At 47.1% G+C, this 19392-nt stretch overlaps 1 protein-coding gene across 1 annotated transcript; it reads left to right on the top strand.

Annotated features, from left to right (window-relative positions):
• The first annotated feature begins 13421 nt into the window (after nt 1-13421).
• SOWAHB (sosondowah ankyrin repeat domain family member B) lies at nt 13422-15920 on the top strand. Its single transcript, XM_053589138.1, has one exon. The coding sequence runs from the start codon at nt 13431-13433 to the stop codon at nt 15762-15764; it is 2334 nt and encodes a 777-aa protein (XP_053445113.1). The 5' UTR covers nt 13422-13430; the 3' UTR covers nt 15765-15920.
• Nucleotides 15921-19392: the final 3472 nt, after the last annotated feature.

Genomic DNA, 19392 nt, shown 5'->3' with positions numbered 1-19392 from the left:
AATATCTTCCAGTGTTTTTCCTATGCTTTCTTTGAGGATTTTTATTGTTTCGTGCCTTAAATTTAAGTCCTTTATCCATCTTGAGTCAATTTTTGTGAGTGGGGAAAGGTGTGGGTCCAGTTTCAGTCTTTTACACGCAGACATCCAATTCTCCCAACACCATTTATTGAATAGGGAGTCTTTCCCCCAAGGTAAGTTCTTGTTTGGTTTATCGAAGATTAGGTGGTTGTAAGATGTTAGTTTCATTTCTTGGTGTTCAATTCGATTCCAAGTGTCTATGTCTCTGTTTTTGTGCCAGTACCATGCTGTCTTGAGCACTATGGCTTTGTAGTACAGACTAAAATCTGGTATGCTGATGCCCCCAGCTTTATTTTTGTTACTAAGAACTGCCTTAGCTATACGGGGTTTTTTCCGGTTCCATACAAAACGCAGAATCATTTTTTCCAAATCTTGAAAGTACGATGTAGGTACTTTGATAGGAATGGCATTGAATAGGTAGATTGCTTTGGGAAGTATAGACATTTTAACAATGTTGATTCTTCCCATCCATGAGCATGGTATGTTCTTCCATTTGTTAATATCCTCTGCTATTTCCTTTCTGAGGAGTTCATAGTTTTCTTTATAGAGGTCCTTCCCCTCCTTCGTTAGGTATATTCCTAGGTATTTCATTTTCTTTGAAACTATGGTGAAGGGAGTTGTGTCCTTAATTAGCTTCTCCTCTTGACTGTTATTGGTGTATACAAAGGCTACTGACTTGTGGACATTGATTTTATATCCTGAAACATTACTGTATTTTTTGATGACTTCTAGGAGTCTTGTGGTTGAGTCTTTGGGGTTCTCTAAGTATAAGATCATGTCGTCAGCAAAGAGGGAGAGTTTGACCTCCTCTGCTCCCATTTGGATTCCCTTTATTTCCTTGTCTTGCCTAATTGTATTGGCTAGAACTTCCAGCACTACGTTGAATAGTAAAGGTGACAGAGGACAACCTTGTCTGGTTCCAGTTCTAAGAGGAAAAGCTTTCAGTTTTACTCCATTCAGTAAAATATTGGCTGTGGGTTTGTCATAGATAGCTTCAATCAGTTTTAGAAATGTGCCACCTATGCCTATACTCTTCAGTGTTCTAATTAGAAAAGGATGCTGGATTTTATCAAATGCTTTTTCTGCATCTATTGAGAGGATCATGTGATCTTTATTTTTGCCTCTGTTAATATGGTGGATAACGTTTATGGACTTGCGTATGTTGAACCAGCCTTGCATCCCTGGGATGAAGCCTGCTTGATCATGATGAATGACTTTTTTGATGATAAGCTGTAATCTATTGGCTAGGATTTTGTTGAGAATTTTTCCATCTATATTCATGAGTGAGATTGGTCTGAAATTCTCCTTTTTGTTTGGGTCTTTTCCTGGTTTTGGTATCAGGGTGATGTTTGCTTCATAGAATGTGTTGGGGAAGATTCCTTCTTCCTCAATTTTTTGGAATAATTTCTGCAGTACAGGAATAAGCTCTTCCTTGAAGGTTTGATAGAATTCTGGAGTGAAGCCATCTGGACCAGGGCATTTTTTAGTTGGAAGCTTTTTTATTGTTTCTTTGATCTCAGTGCTTGAAATTGGTCTGTTGAGGAGCTCTATTTCTTCCTGGCCAAGTCTAGAGAGAGGGTGTGATTCCAAATATTGATCCATTTCCTTCACATTGTCAAATTTCTGGGCATACAGTTTCTGGTAGTATTCAGAGATGATCTCTTGTATCTCTGTGGGATCAGTTGTTATTTCCCCTTTATCATTTCTGATTGAGGTTACTAGAGATTTTACTTTTCTATTTCTAGTTAGTCTGGCCAATGGTTTATCTATTTTATTTATTTTTTCAAAAAACCAACTCCTTGTTTCATTAATATTCTGAATGATTCTTTTGTTTTCAATTTCATTGATCTCTGATTTGATTTTGGAGATTTCTTTTCTTCTACTGAGTTTAGGCTTAGATTGTTCTTCTTTTTCCAATTCCATAAGGTCTCTTGTGAGATTGTTGATGTGCTCTCTGTCTGTTTTTCGAATGTAGGCATCAAAAGCGATGAATTTTCCTCTCAAAACTGCTTTTGCAGTATCCCACAGGTTTTGGTAGCTTGTGTCTTCATTGTTGTTATGCTTAAGGAAGTTAGTGATTTCCTGTTTGATTTCTTCCTGCACCCATCTGTTATTCAACAGAAGATTGTTTAATTTCCATGCCTTTGGATGGGGTCGAGCATTTTTGTTAGAGTTGAGTTCCACCTTTAGTGCCTTATGGTCTGAAAAGATACAAGGTAAAATTTCAATTCTTTTGATTCTGTTGATATTTGTTTTGTGTCCCAGGATATGATCAATTTTGGAGAATGTTCCATGGGGTGATGAGAAGAATGTATATTCTTTATCTTTGGGGTGGAGTGTTCTATATGCGTCTATCAAGCATAATTGTTCTAGGGTCTCATTTAAATCTCTTATATCTTTGTTTAATTTCTGTTTAGAGGATCTGTCCAGCTCTGTAAGAGGTGTGTTAAAGTCCCCTGTTATGATGGTATTATCAGATATCATATCGCTCAGACTGAGTAAGGTCTGTTTCAAGAATCTGGGAGCATTTAAATTTGGTGCATAGATATTTAGAATTGAAATGTCTTCTTGTTGTAGTTTTCCCTTGACCAATATAAAGTGACCATCTTTGTCTTTTTTGACTTTAGTTGCTTTAAATCCACATGTATCTGAAAATAAGATTGCAACTCCTCTTTTCTTCTGAATTCCATTTGCCTGAAAAATTGTCTTCCAACCCTTGACTCGGAGCTTTAATTTGTCTTTTGAAGCCAGGTGTGTTTCTTGCAGACAGCAAATGGATGGCTTGTGTTTTTTAATCCAGTCAGCCAATCTATGTCTCTTCAGTGGGGAATTCAAGCCATTAACATTTATGGAGATAATTGATAAGTGTGGTAGTATTCTATTCGTCTTATTTGGTGAGAGTCCATTGCTTAGTTTTATCTTTTGCATCAGTGTGGAGGTTAGGTTCTGTCCTTTGATTTCTGAGTTCTTACTTTGCTGCTGATCCATTGTGGTGGTCAGTGTGCAGAACAGGTTGAAGTATTCCCTGTAGAGCTGGTCTTGTTGTGGTGAATTTCCTCAATGTTTGTATATCCGTAAATGATTTGATTTCTCCATCAATTATGAAGCTTAGCTTAGCAGGGTACAGAATTCTGGGCTGAAAATTGTTCTGTTTAAGTAGATTAAAGGTAGATGACCATTGTCTTCTTGCTTGGAAAGTTTCATTAGAGAAGTCTGAGGTCACTCTGATGGATTTGCCCCTGTAGGTCAACTGGCGCTTACTCCTGGCAGCTTGTAGAATCTTTTCTTTTGTCTTGACTTTGGACAGGTTCATCACAATGTGTCTTGGAGAAGCTCGGTTAGAGTTGAGGCGACCTGGGGTCCGATAGCCCTCTGAAAGCAGTGTGTCAGAATCTTTGGTGATGTTTGGGAAATTTTCTTTTATAATATTCTCTAGTATGGCTTCCATTCCTCTGGGGCATTCTTCTTCCCCTTCTGGAATTCCTATAACTCGTATGTTGGAACGTTTCATAAAGTCCCATAATTCTGACAGTGAACGTTCTGCTTTCTCTCTCTTCTTTTCTGCCTCTTTTACTATCTGAGTTATCTCAAAAACTTTGTCTTCTACCTCTGAAATTCTTTCTTCTGCATGGTCTAACCTGTTGCTGATACTTTCCATTGCATCTTTAAGTTCCCTGATTGACTGTTTCATTTCCTTCAGCTCTGCTATATCCTTTTTATATTCTTCATATCGTTCATCTCTGATTTGATTCTGTTTTTGGATTTCCTTTTGGTTATTTTCCACTTTATTAGCAGTTTCCTTCATTGTTTCCATCATTTCTTTCATTGTTTTCAACATGTGTATTCTAAATTCCCTTTCTGTCATTCCTAACATTTCTGTATAGGTGGAATCCTCTGCAGTAGCTACCTCATGGTCCCTTGGCGGGGTTGTTCTGGACTGGTTCTTCATGTTGCCTGGAGTTTTCTGCTGATTCTTCCTCATGAGTGATTTCTTTTATCTGTTTCCTTGCCCTAATTTTCCTTTCACTTCCTCTTGCTCTTTAAGTTCTTGTGCCTGTGGACTAAGGGTTACAGGACCAGAAAGGTGAGAAGGTTGAAGAGCAAAAAAGGGATGAAAGAAAGGAGGACCGAGTGATAAGAAAAAAAAGAAAGATAGAGAAAGGAGAGGGGGTAGGGATAAGGAATATTGACAAAAAGAAGAGAGGCACAGAAAGAGGGAGACAGGGCAATATAGGTGTACAGTAGGGTACTTTGACACAACCTTAAAAAACCCCACCTTCTGGGGGTTGGGTGCCCAGTTGGGTGGTTCCCTTGAGGTCAGCAGCTCTTTGCTAACCTGGTCAGACACAGTACCCCACCTCCACCAAGTAGAGAGGAAAGACAAAAATGCTATAAATCAAACCAAAACAAGCAAACAGAAAACTTTATGGCGATAAAATTGGGTGAAAAACCAAGTGATAGCGGTAGAAACACTAGCAAAAATGAAGTTGTAGTTATTAAAAAAGGCAGCAATGGGAAATTATAATTAAACTAGAAAAATTGAGAAAGGAAAAGGGATCTGTATGGAAAAGATTGAAATTAAGAAACAAAAGAACATCAACAACGTCAAAATAAACAAACAAAAAAACCCAACCAAACAAAAAAAAAAGAAAAAAAAAAATACACAACCAAAAACAAAGCAGTTTGTATATGTTGTTGAATATTGTCTGGGCAACACGTGGTCTTTTGGGGTATGAGATGTTAGTCACAGTTCTGATACGACTGGAGGCTGCTGATTTCTCAAACCCCAGCAGGTAGACACCCTAAATCTCTCTTCAGCCCACTTAAAAGGCACTTTGAACTTGTAAACTTGCTGAGCAGAAGCTTTCCCAGCTTTCTTGCTGGAATCACTGCTGAAGTGGCTATCCACTTACTCAGTGTGCCAAAACCGGTCTCACTCTGCCCCTGAGGGTTAGGGCTGCAAGGCGGCTCAGACCCCACCCTTAGGCTACTTGGTTGCTGGGTTACCAGCTCCCACCCGTTTCTAGCTCTGCGACCCTGAGGGCGGAGCTTGCCGGGGCAGATCACTGACAATGGATCCGTGTGACCCACCGCCAAACACTATTAGCTCCGTCTGGCTCAGCGGCTCAGACTGGGGCCCTAGACAACGGCCAAAGTTCTCCGCACTCCCACTCAGGCCTTCCCCAAGGCAGTTCAACTCAGTGCCAAGTCCAAGGACATCAAAACAGTTCACAGGTAAGGCCTTTCTGGTTTGCAGTCTCGCTGCTACTGAACTTACAGTTGTGGGCGGGTTTAGACGGGTTGAACACACGCGACCACTTGCCGGTTTTCCACTGTTTTAGTCCTCCTCTTGGGGTCCAGAAGTCTCTCGCTGACTCCCTGTATCCTCATAGGAGTGATGATAGGCAGTTCCCACCAGCCAGAGACGCCTGGAGTCCTATCTCCCCAGACTCACGGTGCCCAGATGCAAGGAAGCTGTTACTCGGCTGCCATCTTGCTCCGCCCCCAATGTCTGTTATTTCTAAGCTGCCCAGCTTGTGGCGTTTTGTTATGGCAGCCTGAATGAATGAAGACATACCTACATCCAGAGGCCTTGATCCTGTGAGCAACGAAGAACCATTACAAAGTGGTTTTGAGGCTTTGTTTGTTTGTTGTTTTATTTTATTTATTTATTTATTTATTTATTTCTTGAGACAGAGTCTCAAGCTGTCACCCTTGGTAGAGAGCCGTGGCATCACAGCTCACAGCAACCTCAAACTCTTAGGCTCAGGTGATTCTCTTGCCTCAGCCTCCCAAGTAGCTGGGACTACAGGCGCCCACCACAACGCTTGACTATTTTTTGGTTGCTGTTGTCATTGTTGTTTTAGCTGACCTGGGCAGGGTTTGAACCTGCCAGCCTCAGTGTATGTGGCCAGTGCCCTGCCCATTGAGCTACAGGCTCTGCCCTGTTTGTTGTTTTAACAAGTGAGTGATAGAACCTAATCTGGGTTTTAGGCTGTTAAGATGAGTAGCAGGTTAGTGGAGGGACTGGAGTTGGAAAGGGAAGACTACAGGCAGGACGATTGATAAGGAGGGGGTGTCACGGTCTGGGGAACAATGCAAGAGCCTGAAATAGGGCAGTGACCAAGAGAATGGATTTGCAAAAAAGTTCAGGACATGAGGTTGGCAGGTGGGGCAAGTGAAGCATTTCAGATAAATTTACAAGGTCTATTTACAAGGTCTATTTAAACGCCTGTGAGCTCTCTAATATAGGAAGAGCGACTCTGGGGAAACTGGAAGATAATTGGGGCTGGGCTGGACATGCTGAATGTGAGCCTAGAGAGACCCAGCAAGAGGCTGGAAATGTGAGCCTAGAGCCCAGGAGAAATGCCTGGTGGAACTACACATTCGGAGGTGATAATTAAAGCAACATTCGATGTGATTTCTCCCAAAGAGAGGATATATTTGAAAGAGGGCCGATCCTATCGCTTCTTGGCTTTAAAACTCTGTCGGCCATCTATGATCCAGAAGATGAAATCCAAATGTCTTGATCTGATACTCAAACCCCTCCTCAGTCTATTACCAGCCTACCTCTTATTCAGTTATTTTTTCCCTTCCAGAGAGCCCGGAAGTGCCACAGAAGGTGTTAGGGACAGAAGATGAATAAGTGTTGATGCCCTTGGGGAGGTTCTAATGGGGAAGAGAGACAACAAAATAGACTGTTAGGAGTCAGTAAAATAAGGGCAGTGACATGGACTGCCCTATGAGGTTATAGCAAGAATTAAATGGGTTCGTGCACATAAAGGCCTTAAAACAGTGTTGAATAGGCCAGGAGAAGTGGCTCATGCCTGTAATCCTAACACTCTGGGAGGCTGAGGTGGGTAGATTACTTGAGCTCAGCCTTAGCAAGAACAAGACTCCGTCTCTATTAAAAATAGAAAAATTGGCCAGGTGTTGTGGCGAGTACCTGTAGTCTCAGCTACTAAGGAGCCTGAGGCAGGTGGATGGCTTGAACCCAGGAGTTTGAGGTCACTATGAGCTAGGTTGACATCACAGTACTCTAGCCAGGGGCAATAATGATTTCAATGTACGAATTTGGGAGGACACAAACATTTCATCCATGATAGTAATGACACTTGCCACACTTGTTCTGAAGATGTGATGAGGAAGAATGGTCTGGAATGTGACCCACCTGCTAATCACTGCAGTATTACACTCGGGCTCAGCCCCAGGGCCACACCCTGCACCTTGTCATCATCCCCACACTATTCCACTTGGGAAACCTGAAGCCTCAAGACTTAAGAATATTTGATATTCTGCTCACAGTGTTCTAACCTTCTACTTGCACACATTGTGCCGGCTTTCAACCCCACCAAGACCATCTCAAACTTCGCTCCCTCTCTCTCAGATGTCTTCAGAGCTGGCTGCCTTCACTGTCCATCCACGCCACTTCCTTCTCCTGTACATCTTAATTTCTGTGCCCCCCTTTGCCAACCTTCAACCTTGGCACAGACCAGAGCCCGCCCTCCCGATTTATACCTCCCCCACCCCACAGTACTATGCCCTATTGGAGAAAATCCCGGTCTGGTAGCACCATAAACTTTCAGTAAGTTGGTTTCTTTGACCAAACAGTAGGCCTGTAGGCCTCTGCCAAGACTCACAAACATTACCCAAAATTACCCAAACCTTATCCCAAGACTCACAAACATTACCTAAACCTTATCCCAAGACTCATAAACATTACCCAAACCTTCTCCCTGCTTCATCTCTGCTAAGCGCTCACTTCAGGGCGTAGCAGCCTTTTGTCCATCACAGGGAGAATGGAGCTCTTTTCGTGTAAGATCTCTCAGCTTTCCTCCTCCTATGCGAAAGAGAAGAATGTCTGTCCACAGCGGTGGCAGAAACCGTTCCTTCTTCTGGACATGCAGCCCCAACACGTTTCTCGTCTCTCCTTGCGGTGAAGTGTTATCATGGTATTAAATTTTTTGGAATGGAATTTGAGCATCACTGCTGTCTACCACATCCATGCCTGGTGTATATAAACGTCCTCCATGCACATGACCAAGACCTTTCCCATCTGGCAGGTGGTGGGACAGTACTGAGGACGGGTGTTAAAGCTGGCAGAGCTTCCCTCAACCCCCGTCCTTAAATAACTGCCTGGAAAACAGCTGCCTGCCTCTCTGTCAAACACTTCTAAATATGATGTAAGTGAAAAACAAACCTTGTGCTTAAGTCATTAAGAGTTAGGGTTTATTTTTTATGCAATTTAGCCAACATTAATTAATACAATAGCCACTTTTCTTCTCTCTGTTCTTTTTTTGTGTGTGTGTGTGTGTGTGTGTTTTGGCCGGGGCTGGGTTTGAACCCACCACCTCTGGCATATGGGACCAGCGCCCTACTCCTTGAGCCACAGGCGCCACCTCTTCTCTCTGTTCTTAAGGGGCAAAGTGGCTCTCCCTTGTCCCATCCCAGGGAATCCGTCTGCTGAACTCTGGACTCCAGCCCTACCCAAGCCAGATTTTATTAATTATTTACTCTCTCCTCTAGGCCTTCAACATATCCTTCCTGGCGTGTAGACATGATCATATCTCTTCTAACAACTACAAAAAAAAAATCTTACATTACACAGTCTGTTATTTTCCTCATCTCAGCCTCTCTTTTCTCCTTCCCTTTGTGGTCAAGTCTCTCTTACCCCAGTGCCTCCCGGCTCACTCCTCAGCCCTCCATGACCTGGCCTTGGTCCCCATGACTGTGCTAAAACCCGCTCCAGAGCCAGCCCAGCGACCCACCTCCCAGGCTGTAGTCCTGTTTCACTTCTCATCTGATTTGGCGTCCGCTCTGGATGACTGCCGTGCTCCTGAGACAACACCTTCCAGAGGACTCTTCTCCTCCTGCAGCTGCTCCTTCTAAGTCTCCCCTTTCTCTTTGGTAAATGTGGACTCACCCCCTCCCCGCTTCCCTTCCCTTTCTCGGCAGTTTCATCCTCACCTGTGGGCTAAATGACCATTTAATAGATGCTAAGGTCACATATCCCTGGAGCCTCAAGTCTATACATTACCAACTGCTTTCTAAATAGTTCTCTTTATGGCCTGCAGGCCCCTTAAACCTAGTATGTCCAAAATTGAATTTATCATCTTTCCCATTTCCAAAAACGACTCCTTCTCTCTCTTCTGTCTGGGTCTGTGGTAACCACCCACCAGCCAGCCACTCAGTTTTGTGTATTAAGCAAGCTGAGCTGGTTCCTCGGCTCCAGAATTCTCTGGCTCCAAATCCTATGTAAATTCATCTATTAATTCCTAAATATCTCTCAAATCTGTCTCATTTTTTTCAGCCACTGCTGGCTTCAGACTCTTTTCACCCCTTTCTTGGATCATCACAGGAGCTTCTAAACTGTCCCCTGCAGGCAGCCTCATCTCCCACCTCCAGCCTAAAGAACTGATGTTTCTTTCTTCGTTGGTTTCATTTATGTGACTTTTTTCTTTCATGTGTTTTCCAAACTAAAAAGCAACAAACTCATTGCAAAATAGATAGTTTATACGGCTATTAAAAAGGTAAAGTCACCCCTTATCTAGTTGTAAATCTTTTTTTTTTTTTCTTGAGACAGATTTTTACTTTGTCATCCTCCATAGAAAGCTGCGGCATCATAGCTCACAGCAACCTCAAACTCTTGGGCTCAAGTGATTCTCTTCCTAGGACTACAGGCACCCACCACAAGGCCTGGCTATTTTTATTTAGAGATGGGCCTTGCTCTGGCTCTGGCTGGTCTTGAACTTCTGAGCTCAAGCAATCCACCAGCCTTAGTCTCCCAGAGTGTTAGGATTACAGGTATAGTCCTTAAATCTTACCCCCAAATACATATACATACATTTTTTTCTAAAAGTAGGATCTTATTAAACATGCTGTATTTATGCTATTTTAAGATGGACTTTTCTCATGTTTTAACTAATCTCTGAAATCAAAATGTGTCATACAATCAATGCTATCTCAGGTTTGGTTAAATTCAATACTTTCTGCAATGTGCTCTTTTTACTTGTTAATATTGGTAATGATTCCAATTGGGAATGGGGCTTTTTCATCTTATGACTCCCGTCTACTTCTGCAGTTTCCAGAATGTCCACGCACATCCTCTTCCTTAAGGCCAAGCTGGCCAAGCAGGTCCACTGGCCATTAGCTCCCCAAATATCCCTGCTAAGCCAGATCTCCAATGCTCTTGCTTTTGCACCAATGTTTACTTTGCCTTAAAGGTTTTCCTCACTTTTTCTACTCAGAGGTCCCTCTTTCTAGAAAAGTGGCCTGATCCCTCTCACTGAGCCTGAGTTCTTCCTTTATGCACCTCAGCTTCCACAGCACCAAATCACTTAACAGGCAGGTCCATGAGCTTCTCTTGTTGTTCCTGATACAAGATGAGTTCTCAAGCACACTTTCTGCTTCATAACCGTTTCCAATGGTGCCAATGTAGTTATCTCATGAGTATATTTGGAAATAATGAACTATATATGAGGGGCACAGGGAAATGCTCCCGAGATAAGCTAAGGAGCATTCCAGGTAACCATCCCTTGACCCTGAGATAAAAGAAAGAAGGGCGCCCGGTGCCTGTAGTTCAGTGGTTAGGGCGAGGGCTACATACACCATGGCTGGCAGGTTTGAACCCAGCCCAGGTCTGCTAAACAACAATAACAACTACAGGGTGGTGCCTGTGGCTCAAGGAGTAGGGTGCCAGCCCCATATACCAAGGGTGGCAGGTTCAAGCCCGGCCCTGGCCAAAACTGCAAAAAAAAAAAAATAGCTGGACATTGCAGTGGGCACCTGTAGTCCCACCTACTCGGGAGGCTGAGACAAGAGTATCACCTGAGCCCAAGAGTTTGAGGTTGCTGTGAGCTATGAGCTATGGAACTCTCCTGAGGGCAATGAAGTGAGACTCTGTCTCAAAAAAGAAAGAAAGGAGAGAGACGATCTGAATGCCAAAGCACCTGAATACCCCTAAATTTAAAGCAAGCAGATTATTTTCTTCCTGTCTCCTCTAGGCCTACTGATTTCTACCTTCAGCTCAAGGTAATTTGATTTTGGCATTTTTAGAATCCAAACTCAGTGCTGGGTTGAGAGGGTGTTAATTGTTTCCACAATCACACCCTTGTGACATCCCTCTCATCCCCTAACCCCCACCTTCCTTTCTCTCTAGTCTTTTTAAGTTTTTCAAATCCAAACCTCAGTCTATATCACGGTCCCCTTTTGCAACAAGTCCCTTATTTTGTAACCAAATACTTTGAAAAGTACCAAAGAAAGATTCTTTCCAGTTGCCACCCTAAAGATGCTCCCCCTGAGTGATCCATCTGCACTCCCTCCGGCCTTATCACTCAATCTCACCCAGACCCAAGACTCAACAGAGGAAATAAATAAAAAAGAAAGCTGAAGCTTAATATAAAACCTTTACTTCAATAACTACCCTGAAGGCCTGATGTTACGGAAAGACATCAGTGGAAGCAATTATCACCCTCTCAACCCGGCACTGAGTTTGGATTCTAGAAAATGCCAAAAATAGACAAAATGTTTCAAGTTCTTCTTTCTGACCTAGATAATTTAAAGCCAAGGATTCCAATCACTCACGGAAAAGTACCAGGGTACTGTTGGGGACTTAAAATGAAGCTACTCAGTTAAAGTGGCCTGTGAGGCAGTCACTAAGATTGGTCCATGTTAAAACACGATTTTAGGCCCAACATAGGCACTTTCTTTATTCTCTCAGCAAAAAGATAGGGAATTATGAATCATCGGAACTAGTATAGGAAAGAAGGAAAAGGGGAATGATGAAAGGAGTATGAAGAAAAAGACAGGCAGGTAACAGGAAAAGATAAAATAGAGACTTCATGATGAAAACACAGTAACCATGAGAGGATTCTGAGAAATAGACCTATCTGCTATCAGTGGTGGCTGAGGATAAACTAGGATGCCTGGTAACTCTAAGAAATGGGGAAGCCAAGCAGAGGAAAAGCTTGAGAGGGGCTGGGAGCTAAGACAGGGAGAGAGGTACGATGCAAAAAGGGCCTGTGAACAGGACTGACAGTGAGAGGCACTCAGAAAAGGAAGACTGTGGGAAGATAAAACCGAGGCGGATCTCAAATGTGAGGGGAAAGGGCCATGAAAGACAGCTCTAGTCTGCAGATGGCCTGAGTCGCGGGGCCGTGCCCAGCCCCTCCGCGGAGCAGTGGGGTCAAGTCAGGCCAGCCTGGAACCTCACCTTCCCAAAGAAAAGACTTTGCCACCAACCCAAAACAAAGCAGACTGAGCAAGTCTCTGCTCTTCACAAATTTCAGAGTAAGTAAAAACAAAATAACTCTAGGAATCAAATACTTTCCCCCGCAATATATAATTCCTGTTCATTTTAGCTGCGGGGCCTTTAAGCTATTAAACAGTGATTTTTTTTCCCGGCAACTTAACGTGAGACAATTATGAAGGGAAACGGCCCAAACCAACCATGGCCCCAGAAACTTTCAGAGCGATTTCTCTTTTGAGCGCAGACGCACGTGGGGGTGTGTGGACCCCTTGGCGCCGGCTCCTCCGAGCCGCCGCGTCCGTGTATCCACCTCGGGAAAGACCTGGTGTGGATGCGCAGTGAACTTCGCGGCCCCCTGTGCTGCCCCGGGACCTGGAATTCCTCCACCTCCTCCCGCGTTGATGCAGACAGGACCCTCTGGGGGAGATCCCAGAGCCTGTGAATCCGCACCCCGTCCCCACCGACCTCAGCCTCAACTCCGGCGGCGCGCGGGGAGGACAGGGACGCACCTTTCTTTGCTTGCGTTTCCTGCGTGGCGGAGCCGCAGAGCCGGCCTGTCGCCTACCTGCCTCCCAGGTCCCGGCCGGAAGCTGCTGCGAGTCCCGCCGAGCGGTTCGCCGCCGGCTCCGGTTCGCTCCGGACCTCACCTGCCGCGGCGCTCCGCCTCCTGACTCATCCAGGATGGGTGGCGCGGGGTGGGGGAGACCCGGGAGGGTGGAGGGACAGAGGAGGCGGGCCGGGCTCTGCCCTCACAGACCGGGAGGAGGCGTCGCCTGGGCGCAGGTGAAACCGACTCCGACCTCTCCCGGGAACTTTCGCCGCGGCGACTGGCTGCGGGCGGCCGGCGTCACGCAGGGAGGCCCGGGGGACGCGCTCTCCCACCCAGACTGCGCACAGGGGCTCAGCCCGGTGCCACCCTGGGGACCCACGGCCCTACTGGCGCGCCCTGGGGAAGCCGGCAACGTGGGCCTCCGCAGCTGATGGAGGCGACTGGTTCTACCCCGGGCGCAGGTGACACACGCCCGGCCAGGGTTCCTGCCGGCCGGGAAGAGGACCGGGAGGGCGAGACGCAGACGCCCCGGGAGCAGAGGACGAGAAGGCAAAAATGGCCCAAGAGCTGAGCCAGGAGGCACTGCTGGACTTTCTGTGCCAGGCAGGGGGCCGAGTGACCAACGCTGCTTTGCTGAGCCACTTCAAGAGCTTTCTCCGGGACCCCGACGCATCCCCCAGCCTGCACCAGCAGCGCCGAGAGCTCTTCAAGGGCTTCGTCAACTCGGTCGCCGCAGTGCGCCAGGACCCCGACGGCACCAAGTGCGTGGTGCTCAAGAGGAGGTACAGGGACCTTTTGGGGGAGGAGGGGCTGCGGCGACCCCGCAGGCCGCCCGCAGCCGCCGCCCCCGCGGATGGAGCTGCGCCCCGCTCCCCGCCCCAGCCGCAGCCCGCGCGGCGACGGTGCGAAAAGGAGCCGGAGGAGGAGCCAGCAGGTGCCGCGGCGCGGGCTGCGGACGCAGGCTGCGGTAGACTCCCAGCCAGCGGCGCCCGGGAGGCGGCCTGCAAGCCGGGCGGGCCGCGGGGGAGCCCGGGCCGGAGGGCGCCGGTGTCCGCAGCTGCAGCCGCAGCCGCCCAGGCCGGAGCGAGGTGCGCCGCGGCGGCAGCGCAGGGCCGCTGCTGCTGGGAATGTCTCCAGAACCGGCTACAGGGGCTACCGGCGGAGCTGGGAGCGCTCCCCGACCCCGCCACCGCCGCAGAGAAGCCGGCGCGGCCTCTGCCTGCCGGGGATGACCGCGGGGCCCCCGGGCACCACCAGGAAGGCGCACCTGCTGGGCCCGCGACGCCCCGGTCGCCTCCCGCCACAGTCGAGGCTGCCGCGAGCTGGGCTGCCTCGCAGGCCCCGCCGCCTAGCCCTGCTTTCCGGGTAGACCTGCCCGAGACGTTGCCCCCCGGACCCCTGCACTGGTCGGCCCTGCAGCAGCAACAGCGCACTCGGGAGTGGGTGGCCAGACACCCGCAGGTGCCCGGGGCCCGGCGCCAAGGCCCCGTCCGGGTCTGGTCGGTGCTGCCGGACAACTTCTTCCAGCTGCCCACTGAGCCGGGCTTCTGCGTCGCGGAGCCAAACTTAGAGCCTCCCGACCTTCCTCCTTCCTCTCACTCTCTCTTTCCTGTTCCGGATGAGTCCGCAGAATCCTGGCCAGGGAACTCTCCACCGACTGTCTTTCGTAGCATTCGATGTCAGCTATCCCTCCAAGATCTGGAGGACTTCGTGGACCAGGAGAGCCACGGCAGTGAGGAGAGCAGCAGCGGGCCCAGGGAGTCCCCCGGGGGCTCTGAGGAGGGGCTGCAGGCTGCGCTGGGAGCTCCAGACTGGGGGAAGGGCAGGACTCCGACCTGGGGCCTTTCCGTGTCTGGGGAGGAGAACACTCCTCAGAGCCCCAGGAACCGACAGGATGGTCGCAACCCCCAGCAGGTCACAACAGCAGCGAATGGCCTTGCCGGCCACCCCCAGGAAGCGCTGCCCTGGCCAGCTCCTAGGCTAAAGAGGTCCCTCAGAAGGAGCTCTCTGGCCGGGAGAGCCAAACTGTCCTCCTCTGATGAGGAGTACCTTGATGAAGCCTTGCTGGAAAGGAGTCGGCGTCCACCGCGATCCAGGAAGCCCTCCAAGGCAGGAGCCGTGCCCAGTCCAAGGACGGATGAGACTTTGACACCAAAACTCAGGGAGGTTAGGGCTATCGTGGCCCAGGGGGGTTGGCCACATGGCTGGCGGGCCCCCAGTAGGGAGGCGCCTGCAGCCTTGGTTCCCCACAGACATTCGGAGCACAAGTCATCTCTGGTCCCCCTGGATGCCAGGGAACATGAGTGGATTGTGAAGCTTGCCAGTGGCTCTTGGGTTCAAGTGTGGACTTTATTCTGGGAGGATCCCCAGCTGGCTTTGCACAGAGACTTCTTGACTGGGTACACTGCCTTGCACTGGATAGCCAAACACGGTGACCTTAGAGCCCTGCAGGACTTGGTCTCAGGGGCACAGAAGGCAGGGATTGCTCTCGACGTAAATGTGAGGTCCAGTTGTGGGTACACCCCGCTGCACCTTGCAGCTATTCACGGCCACCAGGCAGTCATCAAATTGCTAGTACAAAGACTGGCTTCTCGGGTCAATGTCCGTGACAGCAGTGGCAAAAAGCCATGGCAGTATCTGACCAGTAATACCTCTGGGGAAGTGTGGCAGCTGCTGGGAGCCCCTCGGGGAAAGCCCATTTTCCCAGTCTATCCCTTAGTCCGAAGCTCCTCCCCCACCAGGAGGGCCAAGAGACAGGAAATATCTAGAAATGTAACCCGAAAGACTTCCCTCGCTGCCCTTCTCAAAAGTCAGCACAACAAGTGGAAATTGGCCAATCAGTATGAGAAATTCTCCAGTGCCAGGGGAAGAGAAGAGTATAGTGACTGAGGTGGGCCTCTCTCTTCAACATGTAGCCATTACATCCTTGAGCCATCCTTGAGCTACTCAGTGAGAGAATTCAGGGGAACAGAACAGCTGCGGAGGGGTCGGTGCAGAGAGAGGTCGACTGAGAGGCTACCCAGTCTTTTTTTTTTTTTTTTTTTGTAGAGACAGAGTCTCACTTTATGGCCCTCAGTAGAGTGCCGTGGCCTCACACAGCTCACAGCAACCTCCAACTCCTGGGCTTAGGCGATTCTCTTACCTCAGCCTCCCGAGCAGCTGGGACTACAGGCGCCCGCCACAACGCCCGGCTATTTTTTTGGTTGCAGTTTGGCCGGGGCCGGGTTTGAACCCGCCACCCTCGGTATATGGGGCCGGCGCCTTACCGACTGAGCCACAGGCGCTGCCCAGGCTACCCAGTCTTTATCTCCCTGCACCTGACGCAGCACATCCTGGACCTCAGGGGTCATCCAAGCATTTTGAAAGCTCAAGTCCTTGAGCTGTTGAAACCTAGAGGAAGAACCAGAGGGGTTCTTCCTTTTCCCTGGCCCCCAGATCTGGGCACAGTAAGCCCCATTGTTTTCTGAAGCAGCAATCCCAGGCCTTGGCTAGAGAGGAAACAGATGCCCAACAAAAAGAGAGGCAATTTGAGGAATTGATGAAGCGCAGACAAATCCTCTCTGGCTTCTGTTCAATTGGAAACTAAATCTTGGCGGAGAGTGAGAAGCACCAGGTTTGAAATCAGACAGCTTTTTTTGGGGGGGGGGCATTCAGATCAGTAAAACAAAATTATTACTGGAAAGTAGGATTTGATTTAAGCAATTTCTCAGCTTTGTTCCCAAGTCTTCTGAATTCCACCCATGGTGACTAACAGGCGAAATGATTAGCCTAATCAGAGAAGCAACTGGGTTGATCTTGACTTCAGAGAAATAACTGTCATTCAGACCCTGCTTCTTTGATATTAACCCAAAGGGAACTTTCCCAATGTAAAAACCATGTGGCTTATTCAGATAGTGACTGAAACCATCTTTCATGGAAACACTCTGTAACCAATGGAATTGTCAGTTGTAGTTTCCAGTAGGTTAACTGGTGAAAAGTGAGAAATGACCCCCCTCTGGGGAAGCAATAAAGGTTAGGCACAGCATGCCACCCCACCAGGACTTTACTAAGCTGCCAATATAATTTTATTTGCACTAAACTTGTTGCCAGTTAAGATTAAATACTAGCCTTAAAGTACTGTATATGTAACGGGAAGTGCTTCTTTTAATTGCTCATGAAGAGCTTGACCATCGTGGGCTCATGGAGCGAGAGAAGGGCTAGTCTGTAAACTTCAGCAGAACATCAAGGTTTCAGAATGCACGTTCAAAGAGGGCTAAAAAATTAAATGTTCAGGTGGAGATTGTTAATTTTTTGTGGGAATGTTTTCATGTGTTGTAGCAATGATGCTGTGTTTTAAAAGTATTTTTGTGTTTCTTCTGGTTGTTTCCCCTCGTTAAAAGATCCACAGACCTTTGTGATTTGCTGTGTTTATGCTGATTACTGTTAGTTTTCTTCTTCATAAAATTGTCTCAGTGAGTGTGGAACATTTTTGACTTTTACTTTGTAATTTTGCTGAAATAAATATATCTGTTATACCAGGAAAAAGCATAATAAATAAATTTATGGGCGGCACCTGTGGCTCAAAGGAGTAGAGTGCCGGCCCCATATACCAGAGGTGGCAGGTTCAAACCCAACCCTGGCCAAAAAAAAAAAACTGTAAAAAAAGAAAAAGTCTCCGGATATTTTAAAAATAATAATAATAAAATAAATTTAAACATGTTTATTTTTCCCAAAAAAGACCTATACAAGGGACAAAACTTTGGAAATCAAGAGAAAAGACAGCCACAGTAGGGGCATGGTTTGGAGAGATGAAAATTTAAAAGAATACAAGATAAACACCTATGCAGATATTCTAGTAAAACACTAGTAAACTAGTGATTTTTCAAGGTAAAAATTATGAAAAGTCTATTTTAAAAGCCTGTGAATGTTTTTACTTTACCATATTGTTATCACATCCGTTTATTCAACAAATATGTGTAGTGTGGGCTCATGCCTGTATTCCCAGCACTCTGGGAGGCTGAGCTGAGTTGATTGCTCACAGGTTGGAGATCAGCCTGAGACAGAACAAGCTCTGTCTCTAAAAATAGCCAGGCATTATGGCGGGTGCCTGTGGTCCCATCTACCTGGGAGGCTGAGGCAAGAGAATCGCTTAAGTCCAAGAGTTTAAGGTTGCTGTGAGCTGTGATGCCACAGCACTTTACCAAAGGCAACAAAGTGAAATTCTGTCTCAAAAAGAAAAAAATCTGTAGTGCTGTGGAATTTTGTAAAGGTAAGTGGGACATCTAGCAATATTTATTCTTCTTCTTTTTTGTTTTTTTGAGTGAAGAGTCTCAAGCTGTTGCCCTGGGTGGCACAGCTCAGAGCAACCTCCAACTCCTGGGCTCAAGCCATTCTCCTGCCTCAGCCTCCCAAGTAATTGGGACCACAGGCCTCCACAATGCCTGGCTATTTTGTTGTTGTTGTTGCAGTTGTCATTGTTGTTTAGCTGGCCTGGGATGGGTTCAAACCCACTAGCTTCTGTGTATGTGGCTGGTACCCTACCCACAGAGCTACGGGCGCCACCACAATGTTTATTCTTGATTGATATAAAGTTTATACTCTATCTTACACCCAAGGTGTCTTTTAAAGCTGCCTTATATTAAATAATAAGCTTCTGAAATGAGGCAAAAAGAGAAAAGGGTGGTACCAACAATTTTCAAAGTGTCATAAGCACTTTGAATTAAGCTTCATGGAGGGAAAGAGAGATCCCTTCAGGCTGAGAAAACCAGCGAGGGCTTCATGGAGGCCAGGAATCTTTCAGTGAATGAAACTGTCTTTCCCAAGAAACCAGCTTTGTTGGCTCCACCACATTCTTGACTTCTGCTTCAGCCTGTGATTTACGTAGCCCCAGTTTTGCCTGATGATTGCTCACTCGTTGGAACACCATCCTAAGAGTCAGGTCGGTTCCCGTGAGGATCTGTTACGTCCCTCTGGCTTTTGTCCACATGTCGCACCTCTGGTCAACTCTCCTACATGGCCAACATGCTATGTTGGGGAGGGGTCAGGGCAGAAGAGGGAGTAGAGAACGGAGTAAAACACAGGAGCAATCCTGTCATCCTCCTGCTCATGTCATAAAGTCCAGGCTAGGAGGGCTGCCAGGTCCCTGCCAGCTACTCCCTGCCATGAACTGGCATTGGACCCCCCTGGGGTGCTAATCAGCTTCTGTCTTCTGCTGCACAGCTTGGAAAACCCTTTTTGTTGTTTTTCTAGTAAATCTACTTTCATTTCTCAAGGGACAGCTCAAATGCCACACCCTGTATGAAGATTCCAGGCCAAACACCTCCGAGATAGAAGATGGATAGCCCCTTATCAGCATTCTATCATGCTGCCTATACACCTCACTGACAGTTTTTGCCACATAATATTTAAATTATACGGTTCAATTTTTTTAAGGCTTTGAACATCTGGAGATGAGAGAATATTTTTTAAATTCATTTAACTTTACCAGATATTTATGGAACATTTACTATATGATAAGGACATGATTTGTGGCTTCAAG

This window comes from Nycticebus coucang, chromosome 1 (genome assembly GCF_027406575.1).
Source record: "Nycticebus coucang isolate mNycCou1 chromosome 1, mNycCou1.pri, whole genome shotgun sequence".
NCBI lineage: Eukaryota > Metazoa > Chordata > Mammalia > Primates > Lorisidae > Nycticebus > Nycticebus coucang.
The sequence above is the reverse complement of the archived record's forward strand: the minus strand, read 5'-3'. Positions and strand labels throughout refer to the sequence as shown.